Source organism: Carcharhinus amblyrhynchos, chromosome 13 (assembly GCF_965287045.1).
Source record: "Carcharhinus amblyrhynchos chromosome 13, sCarAmb.v2.hapA, whole genome shotgun sequence".
Taxonomy (NCBI): domain Eukaryota; kingdom Metazoa; phylum Chordata; class Chondrichthyes; order Carcharhiniformes; family Carcharhinidae; genus Carcharhinus; species Carcharhinus amblyrhynchos.
The window spans coordinates 58,657,784-58,679,757 of NC_137336.1; the positions used below are offsets into that span (position 1 = coordinate 58,657,784).

The 21,974-nt window shown below is 42.9% G+C and overlaps 1 protein-coding gene across 1 annotated transcript in view; it reads left to right on the top strand.

Moving 5' to 3' along the window:
• The window catches only part of LOC145351299 (spondin-2-like), a 65,403-nt gene that overhangs the window by 1,817 nt on the left and 41,612 nt on the right, over positions 1-21,974 (top strand). The window contains exon 2 of the mRNA XM_080200925.1: positions 716-856. Coding sequence (XP_080057051.1) covers positions 716-856 — 141 coding nt within the window. The remainder of the gene's footprint in view (positions 1-715; positions 857-21,974) is intronic.

Sequence of the window (21,974 nt, forward strand, 5' to 3'; positions counted from 1 at the left end):
CTATAACTACCAACTGTTTTTCTCAGGCCTTGTGTGTTTTATTTATTTTGGCCACTGTGATTTGCTGAGAGAGCACCATGAAGAGGTAGTTTCCCTGCCCTGCCAGGTTCCTCTCACCAATCTGGGATTTGAGCATGACTCTGTGTACTGGTGTTTGAAAAAAAAATGGAAGGCCAATAAAATTCTTGGGTTCATGTATTGATGCTGTGATCCACTAGATGGTGCAACTGCCCAAAATGCTAATCGCTGGGAGAAAGCCAGCAAAAGCACAACAACTGGCCCATGGCCAACTTCAGGGGAATTCTGGAAAATTCCTCTCTGATCTGAGAAGGCAATCAAGCAAGGTGCCAGAAACCTGTGCCATATTGCTAAGTGAACTTAACTAACCCATGTAGATCTCCTGTGTGCTCCATCACAAATATATGGAGTGCCTTCTAAAAGGGTTCCACTGTACCTTCACTTACTACTTGTATTAATAACCTGCTACAGAGGGTTGGCATATCTGATTTTAGCATCTAACCCGACTCTTTGTATTTTGTGGGCATGCAATCTCATTGTACTATTACTATCTATGTCAATAACCAAAATCAACAGCCAATCCCTTCACCGTTAGAGACAAAATCACACCACCTGCTCCCATTGCCTGCCATCTGAAAAGTGAATAACTCTTAATTCCTAAATCTAACTTGACTATTGATCTAAGGTGTGACTTTAGATGCTTGCAGAGTTGTCATCATGTGATCAGCTGGTGGAGCAGCAAGAAGGGAACCATGAAACAGGCTGGTCTACTGTGGAGCCACAGAAAGGATTGGACCAAGCTCAGAGAACAACCAATTGCAACGTCACAGGAAAACAGGTAGTTCATTAGTTGGTGATTATTTTTCTCAATTATCGTTCAAAACTTGGGCAATCTTAGTAACAGGAAGATTTTATTTGTAATAGACGGTTTACTAATAGCAATAAAGTTTAGTAGATTTTGCTGGTGTTTTCTACTTACCTTAACAAGGGAGTTTCAATCATAGTTCTAGAACATTTATTATTAAAATAACAAGATCGTAAGATATAGAGACATGAATTTGAATTAATCTGTGAAATAATTGATTAATTGTTCACAGTAACTTCATTGCAGTGTTAATGTAAGCCTATTTATGAAACTAATGAATAAACTTTAATTGTTATAAAGTTGGCAGGGCAGGTAAGTTTAGCGGCTGCAGAATGTGGGAGCTCATGGACACCTGTATGATCTGAAGCAAACACATCTACAGTACGTATCTGCAACTGGGGGAACTTTGGCCCAAGGTCATTGAGCTAAAGGCTGAGCTGCAGACATTGCAGCACATCAGGGAGGGAGAAAGTTACTGGGACACTTTGTTCCAGGACACAGGCATTTGCCTAAGGTTAGGGTCAGCTAATTTGGCCCATGGTTAGGGACACAACATAGAAAGCAAAGCAGGTAAAGGGTGCCTCAGCCTTTGCAGTTGTCCAACAGGTTTGAAGTTCTTGCGGCCTGTGTGGACAAAAGCAGGGTGTGAAAGGTGGATGAGCAAACTGACCATGGTGTCATGATATAGGAAACAATTCTGTCTTTCCAGAAATGAGACTTCCGCCAGGGGAGCAGAAGTGTAGAGCTGAAGGTGCAATGCCCAATGCTCCTATAATATCGCAGTTTTGATGAGGGCTAGAGTTCTGTTTGCTGCCGTCTGCTTGACGGTAGACAGTGCAGGCTGTTTGTCTGGAGCTACTGTTTCTCTTTGGAGCTCAAACTGTAACTGCCTGAACTCAGCTCCACAGGACTATATTATAGGTTCCAGCAGCGAGGAGGAAGTCATGTGATTATATACCTCCCACCACTTTTCCTAATTATTGGACAAAGGCTGAATTTTCCTAGGACTGGGATCTTGAGATGTTTAATGGGAGTCAGAATTCCTTTTGTTCTTGGAAACACTGGTTGTAGATTGACTAAACAAGGCCCCTGGTTGAGCTATTGTGTGTTTGAACAGGTAATGCTTAGATCATTGGCACCAGATTGGAGACTGAGGGTCCCCAGAAGCTGCTTCTGTTCTGCTGAGGCCAAGCTACTATGTTGGCTTGGCTTGAATATTTATACAATGCAAGGAGTCTTACATTGCAGGCTGTTTGAGCTGTTACCTTTGTTTGCCTTCAAGCTGCACAGAAATTTCCAGAAGCCACCATGTGACCAGCTGGAGCCATTTTCTCAGCCTAGCAATTATCCGTTTTGAAAAACAGAATGAGAAAAATAATTTTATAAAATAGTCTGGCTGGTGAATATATATATATCATTTCTTTCCACCTTGACCATGACGTTTGGTGAGACTGCATCAGGAATATTATGCAGTTTGGTCACCTTACTTGAGGAAAGATATACTTGTTACAGAAGGAGTGCAACGAAGGTTCACCAGACTGATCCTGGGATGGTAAGATTGTCGTATGAGGTTGAGGAGACTGGGCTTGTATTCGCTAGAGTTCAGAAGAATGAGAAGCGACCTCTTTGGGACAAATAGAATTCTTACAGGGTTTGATAAGGTAGGGGCAAGAAGGATGTTTCCCCTGGCTGGGGTGGTGGGAGTGGTTTAGAACAAGAGGACACAGTTTAATAAGCAACAGGACAGAGATGAGGAAGACTTGATTGATTTAGAGGGCAGAGAATCTTTGGAATTCTCTACCCCACAGGGCTATGAAGACTGAGCCATTGATCATGATCAAGACAGAGGTTGATAAGTTTCTAATTATTAAAGATATGAAGGGATATGGAGACGGTGCAGGAAAATGGGGTTGGGTAGAAGGTCAGCCATGATCTAATTGAATGGCAGAATATCTTGAGGGGCCGAATGGCCCAATCCTGCTCCATGTTCCTATGGTCAATTCCTGATGTGTGATGCAATGTCCAGATGCCCAAGAGAGCAAGTTCGCCAGGTTGTTATTATTTTTTAAAGTTGCCTTTTTATAAGTTATTGCAAAGAATCTATGCTGGTTTTAGTACATTGCCAAATTATTGCCATCTGGTGGTGGTTTAATGATCTTGTTCTGTTGCTGTAAACAAAAAATTCTCATTAAACATTTTGAAGCATTTGGCAATGGAGAGGTCAGGAGTGTCATGAAAAGAAACTTGGAAAAGGCTATTGTTATTCCCAGCTGCTCATGCTGAAGCTTTATAATGACAATTATTGTTCCTTTCACAGAGGATTTGGAGCATTTTAAGCCAGTTTATACTGGGACCCATCTGCTATAACCTGGCATTCACACAAACATATATATAACATACGACTTAGGAGCAGGAGTAGGCCACTCAGCCCCCTGATCTGCCATTCAATGAGATCATGTCCGATCTTATAGAATTATAGAATTCCTACTGTGCAGAAAGAGGCCATTCGGTCTATTGAGCACACACCGATAACTATCTCAAACAGGCCCTATTGCTGTAACTCCATGTATTTACCCTGCTGATCTTCCAGACATTAGGTGTCAATTTAACATGGCCAATCAACTTAACCCGCACACCTTTGTGCTGTTGGGAGGAAATCGGAGCATCTGGAGGAAATCCATGCAGACATGGGGAGAACATGTAAATACACAGAGAGTGAGTCAAGGCTGGAATTGAACCCGGGTCCCTAGTGCCGTGATGCAGCAGGGCTAACCGCTGTTCTGATTGTAACCTTAACCCCAGTTTCCTGCCTACCCCCTTGTTAATCAAGAATCTATCTAATTTTGTCTTAAAAAATATTCAAAGATTCTGCTTCCACTGCCTTTTGTGGAAGTTCATTCCAGAGACCCTCTGAGAGAAAAACATTTCTTCTCGTCTCCGTCTTAAATGAGCGACCCCCTTTTTTTAAAAACCGTAATCCCTTGTTCTAGATTCTTTAACAAGAGGAAATATCCTTTTTCACATCTACTTTGTGAAGACCCCAAATCTATCCTGCTGACCTGCATGCGAGGAGCCCAAATGAATGTATTTGTAACAAAAAAATGAACCATTTAACAATTGCACAAGGGAGAGAAGTCTTTTTGCTTTGGGTTTTTGTGAAATGTATTTAGTAAAAGCCAGTTAGGAGTGTGATGGAATACTTCCCCACTTGCCTGGATGGATGCAGCACCAACAACGCTCAAGAAGCTTGACACCATCCAGGACAAAGCAGCTCACTTAATTGGCGCCATATCCACAAACATCCATTCCCTTCACCACCAACGCTCAGTAGCTGCAGTGTATAAGATGCACTGCAATAATTCACCAAAGATCCTTAGACAGCACCTTCCCATGACCACTTTCATTTCGAAGGACAAGGGCAGCAGACAGATGGGAACACCACCACCTGCAAGTCTCCCTCCAAGCCACTCACTGCTCTGATATGGAAATATATCACTGGGTAAAAATCCTGGAATTCCCTCCTTAATGGTATTTTGGGTCAACCTACGGCACATGGACTGCAGTGATTCAAGAAGGCATCTCACTACCACCTTCTCAAGGGCAACTAGGGATCGGCATATATGTTGGCCAGCCAGTGAAGCCCATGAATAAAAAAAAACCATGACCGTGAATTGCCACTGAGTTGTTCTGGCTCAGTTGCCATGTCCAAAGGAACAACTTGCATTTATGAAGTCCCTTTAACATGGCAAAGCAGCTGAAGGAACCTCACTGGAGTATAATTGGACAGAAATTGGCACTAAGCCAAAGAAGGATAGGTGACCAATAACTTGTCAGAGGTAGCTTTTAAGCAACATCTTGAAGAAGGTGAAAAAGGCAGAGAGCTGAGAATGGGAGCAGATGGAATTCCAGATCTTAGGGCCTGGACAGGGAAGTGAACTTATAATTATGAAAGAAGACTTGAAAATAAGAAGTTGAGCAAGTTAATTGACGAGGGCTGAAAGACAAAAAAGTTGTGAACTGGTCATCTTGAAAAACTTTTATATAGTGCACAATTGTTTCCATCGGTTAGCAAGTGGGACAATAGGGGACTAATTTAAGATAATCACAAAAGATGGGGCGACATGGTGGCACAGTAGTTAACACTGCTGCCTCACAGCGCCAGGGACCTGGGTTCAATTCCCGGTTTCCTCCCACAGCCCAAAGATATGTGGGTTAGGTTGAATGGCCCTTGGTGTCCCCTTAGGGCAACTAGCAGAGTAATACTAGGGGTTAAGGTGATAGGGCCTGGGTGGGATCGTAGGGCCCATAAAAGACCAAAAAGGTAACCTATCGGTAGAAGTAGCAGAAGAAGGTATGTTTCTTAATGAATACTTCACGTTAGTATTCGTGGAAGAGGGGACAATCCAAATATTGTAGATGAGGAGAAGTGTGAAGTATTGGATATAATAATCATAGGGAGAGAGGAAGTAGTAGGATTAGCATCCTTAAAAGTAGAAAATTCACGAGGGCTGGATCAACTGTACCCCTGCTTATTGAAAGAAACCAGGGAGAAAATGTTGGAAAGACCATCACTTTCCAATCCTGGATACAGGTGTGGTGTTTGAGGATTGGAGGACTGCTAATGTTTGTTTAAAATAACCTTTGAGAAAAAGGGAGCCAGGGATAGACTGAATAATTGCAGGTCAATCAGTCTCACCTTAGTAGTGAGCAAATTATTGGAATCAATTAGGATAAACTGTCACTTAGAAAGGTACAGAATAATCAAGAACAGTGAGCACGAATTTGTTAAGGGAAGGTCATGTTTGACTAACCTGAGTGAATAATTTGAATAAGTAACAAGGAGGATTGATGAGGTGAGTGCAGCCAATGTGGACTACGTGAATTTTAGCAAGGCTTTTGACAAGGTCCCAAATTGGAAGTGTGACTAAAGAAATTAAGTCCATGGGATCCAGGGGAATGTAACAAGCTGGGTGCAATATTGACACAGTGGCAGGAAACAAAGGTTAATTTTTGATGGGTGTTTTTGACTGGAAGACTGTTTCCAGCGCTCAGTTTTAGGTCTCACCTTTTGTGGTAGACATTAATGATTAGGATATAACTGCAGGGGGCATGATAAAAGAGTTGGCAGATAATACAAAAATTGGCCACATGGCTGATCGTGAGGAGGATAACTGCAGACCGCAGGAAGATATCAATGGACTGCTCAGGTGGGAAGTAAAGTGGGAAATGGAATTCAACCTGTAGAAGTGTGAGGTGATGCATGTGGAGAATTCATTCAAGGCAAAGGATCACATAATTAATGGGAGAATATTCAAGGTGTGGAGGAAGTAAAGAATTTTGGATATTCACAGATCCCTGAAGGCAGGTCAACAAAGTGATTAAGAAGGCATGTGGAATACTCTTCTTTGTTAGCCAAGTGTAGAAAATAAGAGTAGGGAGGTTATGCTGGAATTGTATAAATCCTCAGTTAGACCACTAATGCCTCTACTTTCTCAGAAGACTAATGAAATTTGGCATGTCAGCTATGACTCTCACCAATTTTTACAGATGCACCATAGAAAGCATTCTTTCTGGTTGTATCACAGTTTGGTAAGGCTCCTGCTCTACCCAATACCACAAGGAACTACAAAAGGTCGTGAACGTAGCCCAATCCATCATGCAAACCAGCATTCCATCCATTGACTCTGCTAAGACAGCAGGAAGTGTAGACAAAGCAGCCGCAGTAATTAAGGACCTCACACACCCCAGACATTCGGGAAAAAGATACAAAAGTCTGAGGTCATGTGCCAACTGACTCAATAACAACTTCTTCCATGCTGCTGTCAGACTTTTGAATGGACTTACCTTGCATTAAGTTGATCTTTCGCTACACTCTAGCTATGACTGTAACACTATATTCTGCACTCTTCATTTCCTTCTCTATGAATGGTATGTTTTGTCTGTATAGCACTCAAGAAATGATACTTTTCATCATATGCTAATACATGTGACAATAATAGATCCAATCAAACCAAAATCAAATCAACTTAAATACTCCAAGCAGATCTGGTAAACCTCATTATACAAAGGATATAATTGTAGTAGAGAGGGTACAGAGGAGATTTACGAGGATGTTGCCAGGATTGGAAAATTGCAGCTATGAAGAAAGACTGAACAGGTTTGGGTTATTCTCCTCGGAGCAGAGGGGACTGAGGAGCAGAGAAACATAGAATACAGGAGCAGGAGGAGGCTGTTCAGCCCTTCGAACCTGCTCCGCCATTCATCATGATCATGGTTGATCATCCAATTCAATGGCCTAATCCAGCTTTCTCCCCATAACCTTTGATCCCATTTGCCCCAAGTGCTATAGCTAGCTGCCTCTTGAATACATTCAATGTTTTGGCATCAGCTACTTCCTGTGGTAATGAATTCCACAGGCTCACCACTCTTTGGGTGCAGAAATGTCTCCTCCTCTCTGTCCTAAATGGTCTACCCTGTATCCTCAGACTGTGACCCTTGGTTCTGGACACCACCACGATCAGGAACATCCTCCCTACATCTACTCTGTCTAGTCCTGTTAGAATTTTATAAGCCTCAATGGGATCTCCCTCTGAACTACTGCAAAAACAATCCTAATCTAATCCATCTCTCTGCATAAATCAGTCCATCATCCCTGGAATCAGCCTGGTAAACCTTCTCTGCACTCCCTCGAGAGCAAGAACATCCTTCCTCAGAATTTGATTGAGATGTGCAGGATTGTGAGTGGCCTAGATAGAGTGGATGGGAAGTCAGTGACTAGAGGGTATAGTTTAAAATGATTGGTAGGAAGATTAGAGGAAAGATGAGGAAATGTTTTTTCACCCAGAGGGTTTCGGGGGTCTGGAACTTACTACCTAAAATGGTAATCGAGGCAGAAATCCTCCACACATTAAAAAATGTTGGGATATGCACTTCAAGTGCTGTAACCTGCAGGGCCACAGACTAAATGCTGAAAATGAGGTTAGGTTGGGTGACTCATTTTTCAGCTGGCACAGGCAGGATGGGCTGAATGGCCTCCATCTGTGCTGTAAACTTACAATGATTCTATTCCTATGGTTTTATTACACCGATTGCAGCAGTTCAGGAGGAGAGCCACCCTCTCAAGGGGATTTAGGGATGGACAACAAATACTGGTTCTTCACTGATGGATCCCATGAGTGATTTAAATTAAGAAATTGTTGAGGGAGAGTATCAGTTGTTTGAAAATGAGGAATATTAAAAGGTCACAGCGAGTGGCAAGATGATGGTTTACTCTGGGAAGTCTGTGGAGAAAAATATTGGCATAGACCTGGTTTGCTGAATGCTGCTCTGTAATATAATGTGGTTGTAGTTTACAGCCATCGGGTTATGGATGCCAACGTGCAAAGGAGAAAACAAGTTACACATGTATTACATATGCATTTTAATCACTGAACACTAGATGGCTCCCTGATGGGAATAAACACATTGCAGTGAGTAATGTCATTGCCATTTGACCAAGGGAACAATCTGGAGCTGGGGCTATGTGGGGCATCTCTGGGGCTGCGCAAGAGAAATTACCCAATGGTGCATCCTCTTGCACGTCCCCACTTCTCATGTTCTCTCTCCTGCACCCCCATGCCTCCATCAATTTGCTCTCTCTTGCATATTCCCTCCGAGCACACACTCTCTTGTGAATCCCCTCTGTGCTCTCTCACCCGTGCTCCCTCTGTTGTTTCCACTTCATTCACAAGTGTGCAATTTCTTAGTATTATTGCGTGGGAGGGTGCTGGTGTCTCAAGATTTTCCAAAAAAAAGAGGGTAATATTGATGTGACACCATTTTTCTGACCTTTGTTGCACACCATTCAAATTCAACAAAAACAACTCCAGTTCAGCTCTGATGAAGGGTCATCCTGACTTGAAATGCTGGCTCTCCTTTCCGCAGATGCTGAGATTTTCCAGCATTTTCTGTTTTTGTACCCCGTTACTCCCCTTGTCTGGGCTGTGGAATGGCCAGTCTGGTACCCTGGCTGCCTTATTCAGTTCAGGATTTCACCTACACCTAGGGCTGCTTCGGGAAGAAATCCAGACAAAGTATGTATTTCTAACTTTTAGACTCAGTGTGTGTTGGTTGCTTCATGTGTACAATTCCAAATGCAGAGAATAAGTGAATTATTATAGACTGTGCCTGACAGCACATCCTCCCCTTAAGGGATATTGAAACATTGTGGTGAGGTGGGTGATTTGGTCTCTGGGGGAATGGGGGATAATTGATGTTTGTTTGGGTACTGGGGCCAGTTGGTGCTTTTAGGAGTTTTAATAGTTGCTGTTTGTTATGGGGAGCTGGCAGATTTAATCTGTGATATACGTTTCCACTCTAACTACACCACTAAATCTGCCAAACCATAATAGTGGAAAATGGACAGATCAATAAACAGAGAGGTTATGTTAAGAAGAAAACACTCAGTCGTAAAGGAATGAAATCAGCCTTGCTAGTGCCAGTCTACTTGGTGAAAAGACTGGCAAGATAACAAGTGACTCAAATCACAAATGTCATTGAAACTTTGACACCAGGCACAAAACAAGACTGATATTACAGACACACAAGTATGAGAAAAGGTACATTGAAATGGGATTCACTTAGATTGGAACCATTGAATACCTTGTCAGCCATAGTGTGTGTGTTAAAGTCCTCTTGAGTAATGGCCAAAGTTAAGACTTTAATTCTTCTACACAGACATTTGGGGACAGAATATAAACAAAGACAAACTGCCAGACTCTTTCAAACAATCATGAATGCTACTATTGGTGAGGAAGAATGTTTTGTGTTGCTGATTTTAGTATTAATTGGCCCCATACTTAGTGAGTTACAGAATTGCAAAGTCAGATAACCTAATACATAGCAGAAGGATTTGTCAGAAATTTTCACCGAATTGTCAGGAATTCATGTATGTTCAGAAAACAATTACGGTGCTGTTTTCCTCCACAAATCGTTGACTGAATCTTATAGAAGGGATTGAAAGTGGTTGCACTTGGCCCTTGTAACCCCAGGTCTAACATAGTCAGGTGGGATAATATAGAGATGCCTAGCCATGAGAGCCAGGTTGTATCATGCAGACAGTGAGAGAGTCGGAATGGGTAATCTGTAAAGATTAACTTGCCCTTAGAGTTGAGTTCAAAGAAATATGCCAAGACCCTGCCACATGACAGCTATTGAGCCCCCACATACAGCAACAGATTGATGTGCCTGCTTCCTAAATCATTTGATGGACAGATAGTATTTTGCAATTCAAGGTTTAACTTTCAGAAGCATGGTTTTGATAGCAAGTGTTTCCCCACCACATGCTCTGCAATGCAATCACATTGCATAGGAGATGCTCTGATACATGGCACTCCAACCAGTCATTAACTTTTCTCCATTGTTGCAGATAACACTACCTTGTAACCAAATGATTTATGAATCTGTCAAGCAAGGAGGAAATCTGCTCAGTTGTTACCCTGGTAGGCAGCGTCCAACTAATCAAAATGCCTGCTTGTATTGCACCTTTATAAACATATCTCATGCATATCAGAATTGAGCTCCTGTCATGTCTGTGGATCTGTTTAGCTAAAGCGCAAAGCATTTCAATGACATTGCGGAGGCGTTTAGAGTAGCAAAGAGTAGTGGGCGAGAAGAGGATTGGGAGAGGTTTAAATGTCAACAAAGATTGACAAAGAAGATGATAAAGAAGGGTAGGAGAAACTATGAAGCTGGGCTTGCGCTTAATATAAAAAAGGATAGCAAGAGTTTTTATAAATATATAAAAAGGAAGAGGCTGGCTAGGGTGAACGTTGGTCCCTTAGAGGATGAGAAGGGGGACTTAGTGGCAGGGGATGGGGATATGGCTGAGGTCCTGAATAACTTTTTTGTTTCTGTCTTCACTGAGGAGGACGTGAATAATTTGACGGGTGTTAGAGATGGAAAGGTGGTAGGACTGGAGGGTCTTAATGACATTACTGTTACTAGAGAGGAGGTGCTCGACAAACTGGAGGGACTGATTGTGGACAAGTCGCCAGGACCGGATGGAATGCATCCGAGGGTTCTGAAAGAAATGGCGGAGGTGATAGTGGATGCCTTGGTGGTTATTTTCCAGACGTCGCTGGATTCCGGGGAAGTGCCGGAAGATTGGAAAGTGGCTAATGTTACGCCGTTGTTTAAGAAGGGTGCCAGGCAAAAGGCAGGGAATTATAGGCCGGTTAGTTTAACATCTGTTGTAGGTAAAATGTTAGAATCCGTCATCAAGGAGGAAATAGCGAGGCACCTTGAGAGGGATTGCGTGATAGAGCAGACGCAGCACGGTTTCGTTAAAGGGAAGTCGTGTCTGACAAATTTACTGGAGTTCTATGAGGATGTGTCTAGGGCGGTGGATAGAGGCCAGCCGGTGGATGTGATCTTTCTGGATTTTCAGAAGGCGTTTGACAAGGTACCTCACAGGAGGTTATTGCAGAAGGTCAGGGGACATGGAGTTGGGGGTAGGGTGTTAGCGTGGATAGAGGATTGGTTGTCAAATAGGAGGCAGAGAGTGGGGGTCAATGGGTGCTATTCGGATTGGCGGATGGTGACTAGTGGAGTGCCTCAGTGGTCGGTGCTGGGGCCTCAGCTATTTACCATTTATATCGATGATCTGGAGGAGGGAACCGAGTGTAGGGTGTCGAAATTTGCTGATGACACCAAGATTGGAGGAAAGGCAAATTGTGCGGAGGGTGTGGAGAGTCTACAGAAGGATCTAGATAGGCTAGGCGAATGCGCCAGGAAATGGCAAATGGAATTTAATGTTGGCAAGTGCGAGGTGGTCCACTTTGGCAGGAATAATGGTAGGAAGGATTATCACTTACGTGGCGAAAAACTGCAGCAGGCGACGGTGCAGAGGGACCTTGGGGTCCTTGTGCATGAGTCGCAAAAACCCAGCTTGCAGGTGCAGCAGGTGATCAGGAAGGCGAATGGGATGCTGGCCTTCATAGTGAGGGGGATTGAATATAAAAGTAGGGAGGTCTTGCTGCGGCTGTATAGGGCATTGGTGAGGCCGCAGCTGGAGAACTGTGTGCAGTTTTGGGCGCCGTACTTACGCAAGGATATTTTGGCCTTGGAGGGAGTGCAGAGGAGGTTTACTAGGCTGATGCCGGAGTTGAGGGGGTTGAGCTATGAGGAGAGGCTGAATAAACTAGGCTTGTACTCGTTAGAGTTTAGAAGAATGAGAGGAGATCTCATTGAGACGTATAAGATGATGAATGGGATGGATAGGATAGAGGTGGAGAGACTCTTCCCGCTCAGAAAGGATAATAGGACTAGGGGGCACAGCCTCAAGATAAAGGGGGGGGCGGTTTAGGACGGAGTTGAGGAGGAACTCCTTCACTCAAAGGGTGGTGAATCTCTGGAATTCTCTGCCCGTGGAAGTGGTGGAGGCTACCTCGCTAAATATTTTTAAGACGCGGGTTGATGGGTTTTTGATAAGCGAGGGGATTAAGGGTTATGGGGAGAGGGCGGGAATGTGGAACTGAGCCACGACAGATCAGCCATGATCTTATTGAATGGCAGGGCAGGCTCGAAGGGCTAGCTGGCCTACTCCTGCTCCTATTTCTTATGTTCTTATGTTCCTGAGTGAATTCAGATGTTGTTGGCCATATTATTAATTCAGTGTGACGTTGTGCCCATTGATAATTTTCTTTCAGTTTCTCCCATTTTACTTGGGGTCACCACAATGCTGGATGATCACCATTCTCCACCTCCTCTTGGAACCTATTTCTCTTCCAGTGCTGCTGTGTTTCTCTCTTGCCTTTGCATCTTTCCCTCTAGTCTCAGGCCTTCCTCTTCTTCTACCTGGCAGTGCCATTTCTATCACTCGCCTCACCACATTTCTTCTTTCTCTCTCTCTTTGCGATATGTGATCATATCATTTCGGCTTTCTCTTGACTATTTCCTTCAATGCTCCCACAATCCTCACTGGTCTTCTGATGCGCTGTTTCCAGGTTTTATCCTCCTCACATCCATCTCAGGATCTGCATCTCATTGGTATCCAGATGTTGTTCCTCTCTTCCTGATGTTTCCCAAGGTTTGTCTCACAACTGGCTTGTAGATTCTTCCTTTCAGTTTCAAGGTTTGTGGGAGGAATTTAATTCCTCTCTGGTTTTGCAATCTTGAATGTCTTCCTTTTCGTTGAATGTAGGTACCAAAATGCTTTTCCTCCATGCCCTTGGAACTTTCTTATCAGAACACAATTGAGTTCCTGCTTCTTCTTCTACTTTGATTTTGACACGGGCTTGGAGGGCAGAAAGATCTGTTCCTGTGCTGTACACTTCTTTGTTTTTTGTTGTTCCAGATTGACACTATTGCCATTTCTTGATTTGTAATCACTTCTGCCTTTGATAATAACCAGCACTAATTGATTTAATTTTTGGATGCAAGTCATCAACTGCAGGACATGTTAAAGGTGACACCAAGAAACAAAATTCGGGGGCCCGTAATGTGATTAGAAGAAGAAAATAAATAGTGCCACAAATAGGCTTACATTAACACTGCAATGAAGTTACTGTGAAAATTCCTTAGTTGCCACACTCTGGCGCCTGTTCAGGTACACTGAGGGAGAATTTAGCATGGCCAATGCACCTAACCAAAACGTATTTTGGAGGAAACTGGAGCAAACTCATGCAGACGCGGGGAGAACATGCAGATTCTGCACAGAGAGTGATCCAAACTGGGAATTGAAACCGGGTCCTGGGGGCTGAGAGGCAGCAGTGCTAATCACTGTATCGCTGTGCCACCCTACTTTTCCTATTACTTTTCCTTCATGAGAACTGAAAGCAACTGGGTCCATTATCCTTTCCACAAATTTTACCGCAGTCTTTATGCCACACAACTTGTCAAGACAAGACCAAGAGAATAATTAGATGACTCAATGGGCAGTGAAATCAAAATTAAGTTCCAACATAAGCTGTTGTCTGTTGGTTTGATTTGATTTATTATTGTCACATATATTAGTATATAGTGAAAACGATTGTTTCTTGCATACTATACTGACAAAGCATACCATTCATAGAGAAGGAAAGGCGAGAGTGCAGAATGTAATGTTATAGTCATAGGTAGGATGTAGAGAAAGATCAACTTAGTGCTAGGTAGGTTCATTCAAAGGTCTGACGGCAGCAGGGAGAAAGCTGTTCTTGAGTCGGTTGGTATGTGTCCTCAGACTTTTGTATCTTTTTCCCAATAGAAGAAAGTGGAAGAGAATACGTCCGGGTGCACTGTGTCCTTTATAATGTTGACTGCTTTTCCAAGGCAGCAGGAAGTATAGACAGAGTCAATGGATGGGGGGCTGGTTTGCATGATGGATTGGGCTACATTCACGATCTTTTGTAGTTTCTTGTGATCTTGGGCAGAGCAGGAGTCATACCAAGCTGTGATGCAACCAGAAAGAATGCTTTCTGTAGTGCATCTGTGAATGTTGGTGAGCTTCATAGCTGACTTGCCAAAGGTCCAAGGGTCCAAAGATGAACATCTTTCCCTGAATGGGCTACAAGGTCTTGCTGCTATTTGCCACATGCCTGAAAGTGGATTTTCATCACTTGCTGGAATTAAATCAGAGCACAGTCAATGCCTTTGTGTAGAAAACAAGCTATTAACAATCCCTCCAAATATTATGCACCTAAGCTCAAACAAACAACCTCATCCATCACATTAATTGTGAGTGGCACCATTAAGTAATTGGTTAAGTTGTATGCATGTGTTTATTATAATGTGTGTATTTTGTTCAATGCCTAGGTATTAAACCATTTAAAACTATGCTGGTAGAATTACACACAGCTGGAAGGAGATATGTAATGAGTAATGTTTGGGAACCTTTGCATGAGAGCTTCTAGAAATAAAAGTAATTAATCATTACCACAGCAATTAGACTCCTTCTTTGGCTATAATAGCACATAACAAAATCCCCAGTCCAGCTGAAACTCACTACCTGACTGCTATACAACTACACAGCTGAATTATTGCTGTTGGCAACAAGATGATGTACACAGTTGTATTACATCACATCAGCACACGTGATTAAAGGGATGCTGCAATTGTGTTCCTGGGGTAGGAGAGAAACACAGACCCACAACTCCTGACCAATCACCCCATTTCCAGTTGCATAGTAGTCAAGCAAGGACAGGATTGGGTTCAGCGATGCTGCCCTCTTGTTCAAATAGGTTGCCAATTCTCAATGCCTTCCTGGAGCTTCGATGGTTTGAAGAGTTATCAGAGGCCTTCTGACATGTGTGGCAAGAGTTAACATCTTCAGGAAAATGGAGAAGAAAGGTATCCAAACAAGAACACAAACCTGCGGTCGAGCAAGATGCAACATCGTGACTCAGTCAATGGTAATCCAGTTCTGTGTGTAGGTTTGCTCCAATCAAAAACACTATTGATACCTTTAGTGATCCAGAACCTTAACAGTTGGAAATCAGGATTTGGACACACGTTTAACATTTGTTCCAAACAACAAATGACATGGAAACCTGCACTGGGAGGGACAAGTTATCTTTATTTTTTTGGAAAAAAGAGCAACTTGCATTTATACAAATGTATGAAATGGGAGCAGGAGTGGGTCATTCAGCCCGTCAAGGGCAGAATGGCCTCCTTCTGAGGAGAGATTGGGTAAACTGGGGATGTTCTCCCTGGAAAGACGGAGAATGAGGGGAGACCTAATTGAGGTGTACAAAATTATGAAGGGTATAGATAGGGCGAAGAGTGGGAAGCTTTTTCCCGGGTCGGAGGTGACAATCACAAGAGGTCACGGGCTCAAGGTGAGAGGGGTGAGGTATAACTCAGATATCAGAGGGACGTTTTTTACACAGAGAGTGCAGGGGGCCTGGAATGCACTGCCAAGTAGGGTGGTGGAGGCAGACACGCTGGGATTGTTTAAGAATTACCTGGATAGTCACATGAGCAGACTGGGAATGGAGGGATACAAACGAATGGTCTAGTTGGACCAATGAGTGGCACAGGCTTGGAGGGCCGAAGGGCCTGTTTCCTGTGCTGTACTGTGCTTTGTTCTTTGTTGTTCAAGCCTGCTCCACCATTCAATAAGATCATGGCTGGTCTGTCAGTGTTTTGATCTCCGCATTCTCTTCTATCCCCGATATCCTTTGTTTCCCTTGCCCAACAAGAATCTACCTCTGGCTTAAAAATATTCAATCATCCCCACCTCCACTGCTTTCTGAGGCAGAGAGTTTCAAAGTTTCACAACTTTCTGAGAGAAAAAAATTCTCTATCCTATAAAGGCGACCCTAATTTTAAAGCAGTTCCCCCTAGTTACAGACTCAACCACAAGAGGAAACACCTTTTCCATATCCATCATGTCAAAACTGTTCAGGATCTTATATACTTCAATCAACTAACCACCCTAGTGGAAACAAGCTCAGTCTGTCCATCCTTCCCTCATCTGATAATCCACTCATTCCAAATATCAATCTAGTAAACCGTCTCCAATCCACTTACATCCTTCCTTCAGTAAGACGACCAAAACTGTACAATGTATTCAGGATATGGTCTCACCAATACCCTTTATAACTGAAGCATAACATCCTTAGTTTTATATTCAATTCCTCTCATAATAATGAATAGCATTCCATTAGCCTTCTTGCACAGTGGCACTGCTGCCTCACAGCACCAGGGACCCGGTTTTGATTCTCGGCTTGGGTCACTGTGTGGAGTTTGCACATTCTTCCCCCTTTCTGGTTTCCTCCAGGTGCTCCGGTTTCTTCCCACAGTCTAAAGATGTGCGGGTTAAGTGGATTGGCCATGCTTAAATTGTCCCTTAGCATCAGGGGACTAAGTGGGTAAATACAGGGAGTCATGGGAATCGGCCCTGGGTGGGATTATAGACAGTGCAGACTCGATGGGCTGACTGGCCTCCTTCTGTACTATAGGATTTTAAGAATATTTACTGTGGCTGCACAGAAACCTTTTGTGATTCTTGAACTAGAACACCTTAATTCACATGGAACAAAAATGATAGTCAATATCTATGTACTTATTGTTCTCAGTAGGCAATGGGAGAATATTTTAAAGAAACCATACTGGTTCTGATTTACACCTTTCTTCTCCTTTAACGTGTTCACATCTGACCACCACGGTTGGGTAGCAGCTTTGAAATCAATCATATTTCAGTTTAATGGGGACATTTGCTGTGGGTTGGGAGGATTACACAAGAAATAGAATGATGAGGGCAGAATGCCAAACTTCGCCGTTAGTGGGACAAGCTGAGATATAAGCGGAGAAACACCTTCTTCACCTGCACCCCCCTAGTTGCCCTGTGATGGCAAGCCTTTGGTGGACACAAGGTACTGATTTTAAACGACACCAGTTAACTGTCAAGAGCTGTGATCGCTCAGTTACCTGACACTGCTTCACTCAGATGGAACAAAGATAAAAGACAAAATGGAAAAACACCTTCAGCCACTTTTCTTTCTGCCTCCAGGTAAAAGCCACCTGCAGATGGGTTTAGTATTTTCAAAGTTAGCGAACTGAGGAAAGTTTGCTGTAAAATTCCAAAGTGAAAGTAATTATGCAACAAGGAACCAGAGAGTCAGCTACACGTACACCTTGAACAAAGAGAGTCCCCTTTTCTTTTCCATATAAAAATCAATATGTTACCATTTATTTCTAAGCCCCATAAAATCAAATGATTTACAACAACAGAAATTGCCTACTGGAACTAAGTGTGTCATCTCGGGAACAAGCCAACATGCTAACTGCACAGAGGAGTAATAAAACTTGCTTTAGTACAAAATGATCCGGGAATAAAATGATTGAATGTGGCGTTTTTTCACCTCTAGTGTAAAGTTTATCACTCTTTCAGATAGAAGAGATACACCTGGATCCAATCTGGTAAACCAGCCAGAACCAGGTTTAGCACAGCCACTTTACTGCAGAAATCACATTGGGTATAATGCAGACTACACTCTGCCAGGCTACAAGCCCTTGCCAGATGTCCCAATGCAGAAATCGAGCTTAAGCTGGCCAACGATTTCAAAAGAGCTGACTCTGCGCACACACATATACACACACACACACATACACACACACATATACACAAATCTGATAATCAGAAACACAGTGCTGAATATAGACAGGCAACCAGACTCATGACTTTGCATATGGGAAATTAAATTTTTATACATAGACTTCCAAATATTTTGTCCATATCTGTACCAAACCGCTTGAAATGTCAATGTCCTATCTGACTCTGCATTTAGCTTCCGGCCCCATATCCTGTCTGTCACCAATGGGCCCGCTACCAGCTCTGTAATATTGCTCATCCCCATCCCTGGAGTCTGTCCAGGGGTCCAGCAGTGCACCTGCTGCTGAAATTCTTCTCCACACCTTTGTTACCTCCAGCATCAGTGAACCCAGTTCTCTCCTAGCCAACTCTACTGTCCGAATAAACCAGAGCTCATTGAACACTCTGCAGCCCACATTGTAACTGACACTGTCTCACTCACCCTTCAGCTGTGTGCTCACTGATTTTATTGGCTTGCCTCACAGATAGATAATGCCTGAAATATAACATTCTCATTCTTATGCTCAAGTATCTCCATGGCCTTCGCCCATCACGTCTTCTCCTGCTCTAAGATCTGTGTGTTCCTTCAATCTTGGCCTATTGTTCATCCTTCATTTTCATCGCCCTATTAGTGGCAGCTGTTCTTTCAGCTATCTATAGAAACACAGAATAGAACCCCTACACTGCATAAAGGGGCCATTCAGCCCATCAAGCCTGAATCAACAGCAATTCCACCTAGGCCCTATCACTGTAACCCCATGTATTTACTCTGCTAATCCCCCTGACATTAAGGGGCAGTTTAGCATGGCCAATCAATCTAACCGGCATATCTTTGGAGTATGGGAGGAAACCAGAGCATCTGGAGGAAACCCATGCAGACACAGGGAGAATGTGCAAATTGAACACGGGTCCCTGGTGCTGTGAAGCAACAGTGCTAACCACTGTGCCACCGTACTGTAACTAGGACCTAAGCTTTGGAATTCTTCCCTAAATTTCAGTTTCTCCATCTCTCTCTTCTCCCTAAATACATTCCTTGAAACCATGTCCTTTGACTAAGTTTTTGATTACCTGCTGTAGTATCTCTAACTGAATTAATGAAACACATTTAATAATCTTGATCCCTTTGAGTACCTTAAATTGTTTTGCTTTTTAAGGCACTCCATAAATGCAAGTTGTTATTAGTTCTCAGGCATAGGCCACTGGTGGAAGGGTTTGCTCAGTCCAATAGTTTACTGAAATTGTAACTCAGTTTGCAAAAAACAGCATTTCTAAAGCAGATGGAATGTGGGTGTGGAGTTCAGTATAAGCAATGTATACTTCACATGGATACTTTCTGGAAAGCAGAATTAAAATTAGATTGATGGAGAGGTTTCAGTGGATTAACAAGTTCGGCACAATTGATCCAGTCTGATGGATAAAGTTACCTTTATTTCTTTTGTAGCTTCAATGATCAGTCTATATTTAATTAAGATTTTACTGTGAGAAACAGTATACATGAAACCCAACAAAATCTAACTCCAATCAGATTTCCATTCTTGCCACAATACTCAGATGGCTCTTATCATAATTACAGTTGACATCCTATAAGAGCATAACCATGGTACATTCCATCTCCTCGTCCTTCTTGACCTGTCTGCAGCCTTTGACACAGCTGACCACACCATGCAATATTTATTCTCCAGCTGAATGAGAACACCCTTGCTAATCAATCCAGTCGCAACTGAAGAATCTCTTGCAATGGCCTCTCTTTCTCACACGCTGACCTCTGAAGTCCCACAAAGATCTATCCAAGCCCCCATTGTATTTCCATGCATGTTGTCCCTCAGTGACATAGTCCTGGGGAGGCACAGTAAGTTGGGGGCAGGAGACTACAAAATAATGGTGTACGTTGGGGGAAGAGACATGCTATGGTTGGGCCAAGATTTTACAGTCCTGCTGGGGGACGGGGGACAGGGGAAAGGGGTGGGGGGAGTGCGGGTCTGGGAAGGGGGAATGGTTGTCTGTCTCTGACGGATGCGACAGGTCATTTACATTGTCATTTACTTCAGCGGGGACCATGGAATCCTGGCCCAGAGTCCGGTTAAGTGAGTCAGCAAAACTGTGACAAATTGTATTCAATGCAGGAAAATGTGAGGTGGTCCCCTTTGAATTGAGAAAGGACAGACCAGAGTGTGGGATTTTGTAAGTAGTGGGGAACTGGATACTGTGCAGGAACAAGGGGATTGAGGTGCCCATCTGCACAAAAACTGGTGAACCTGTAGAAAAGGCCAAAGGAATATTGGCCTTTACCTCAAGGGGACAGGATTACACATGGGTGGAAATGTTACATCAATTGTATAGAACTTTATTCAGCCCTCATTTAAAGTATTCTGTTTAGTTCTGCACCAGGCACCTCAGGAATAATGATCTAATGGTTCATGCTGGTGGACATGTATGAATGACATCCACTTATATACAATACGCAGAATGACAGTAAAATCAAGAAACATGTCTATAAATAAAGGGTACTGGAAATCTCGATCTCTCGCTCCCAAAAAGTTTTTGAACGCTGCATCAGTTGAAACTTTAAAGACAGAAATGGTTAGATTTTTGTCAGATAAAGGGATATATTAATTAAGGCAGCAAAGGCAGGTTAATGGCGTTGAGGTACAGATCAGCTATGATCTATCTGATTGGCAAAACAGACTCAAATGGGCTGAATGGTCTAACTGTTACTGTATAGCCCAGCTGTACCCCTGTATCTCTCGAATTCTCCACCGCTTCTGTATTGTCAACTCTTGTGTGCTATTTAGTCCTGCAGTTTTTCCCCCCAGTTAAATATTGGGAAGATCAAAGCTACTGATCCTTGGATACTGATTTCCTTACTCTTCCTGACCACTATCTCAGGCTAACTCAGACAGTTAACAACCTTGCTAGCCTACATCACCCTCAACCATGCTTTCAATTCATATTCTCTCCAACAATTACATACATTCATTGCCATAACATTGCCTACCTATCTCTGCCTCAGCCCATCTGCTGATGAAACCCTCATCCATGGCTTTTGTTACATTTAGACTTGACTATTCCAGTACTTTTCTGACAGTCCCTGAACTTTCCAGCCTCGATAAACCCAAGTTCTACTGCCCGTTTCCCGACCCACTCTTAGGTCAGTTCACACATCATCCCTGTGACTGCCGATTTAAATTGGCTTCAAGTTCGGAAACAATTTGATTTTGAAATGACCATCCTCTTGTTCAAATTTAGTCATGTCCTCACCCCTCACTATCTCTGAAACCTCCTTGCACTGCAGAGTGGAATCATTGGGAGCACTGGGCCTGCACATCCAATTAATAATGAATTAAAGCTTAATTATTTGCCATAATCATGCGCACACTTTTTTCTTCTAATATCTCAGCATTGGACTTAGCTTGGCAGGAAGGGAAAGGACAACTTTGAATCAAATTATTTTTGTTCTGAGGAGGTCTTTTGCATGCCAGAAGGCAATTTAATTGGTCGTTCTTGTTGGGGCTGCAAGCTTTCTCACCCAGCCTGCATCTCTATTCTAGGACTGGGTTTCTTAATAGAACAATGGGCCAGGTTGTCATTAAATGTGTAGCTGCCTGGTTTCAATTTCTATAACTGCCTCCAGGTTGCACCCAATGGCTTCTGTCCCAGCTCCCTGCTGAAACCTATTCAAGTAGCTTAGAGCGGTGTTTTAATGAGGGAGAACGGACAAATAATCTTCGTTAAAGGCAAGTTCTAAAAATTATTTAAACCAGTCATTCTGCTTACAGGGCAGTTTTTATTGAAAACCTGGATCTGAATTGCTAATTTAGAATGGACTAGTTACTGTACCTTGGCAAGCCCTTGTAAATAAAATGTAATTGAAAATAATTTGGGAACAAAGTACAGGACACAAAGGAACCACACAGCCAAACAAACCAGTCCTAAAAACAAGTACTTCCCCAAATTTTGATCAAATCCTTCCACATATTTTTAATACTGCCTATCTGCAATGTTTCCATGCATAATGAAACTATTGTAGTTAACAGCCTAATG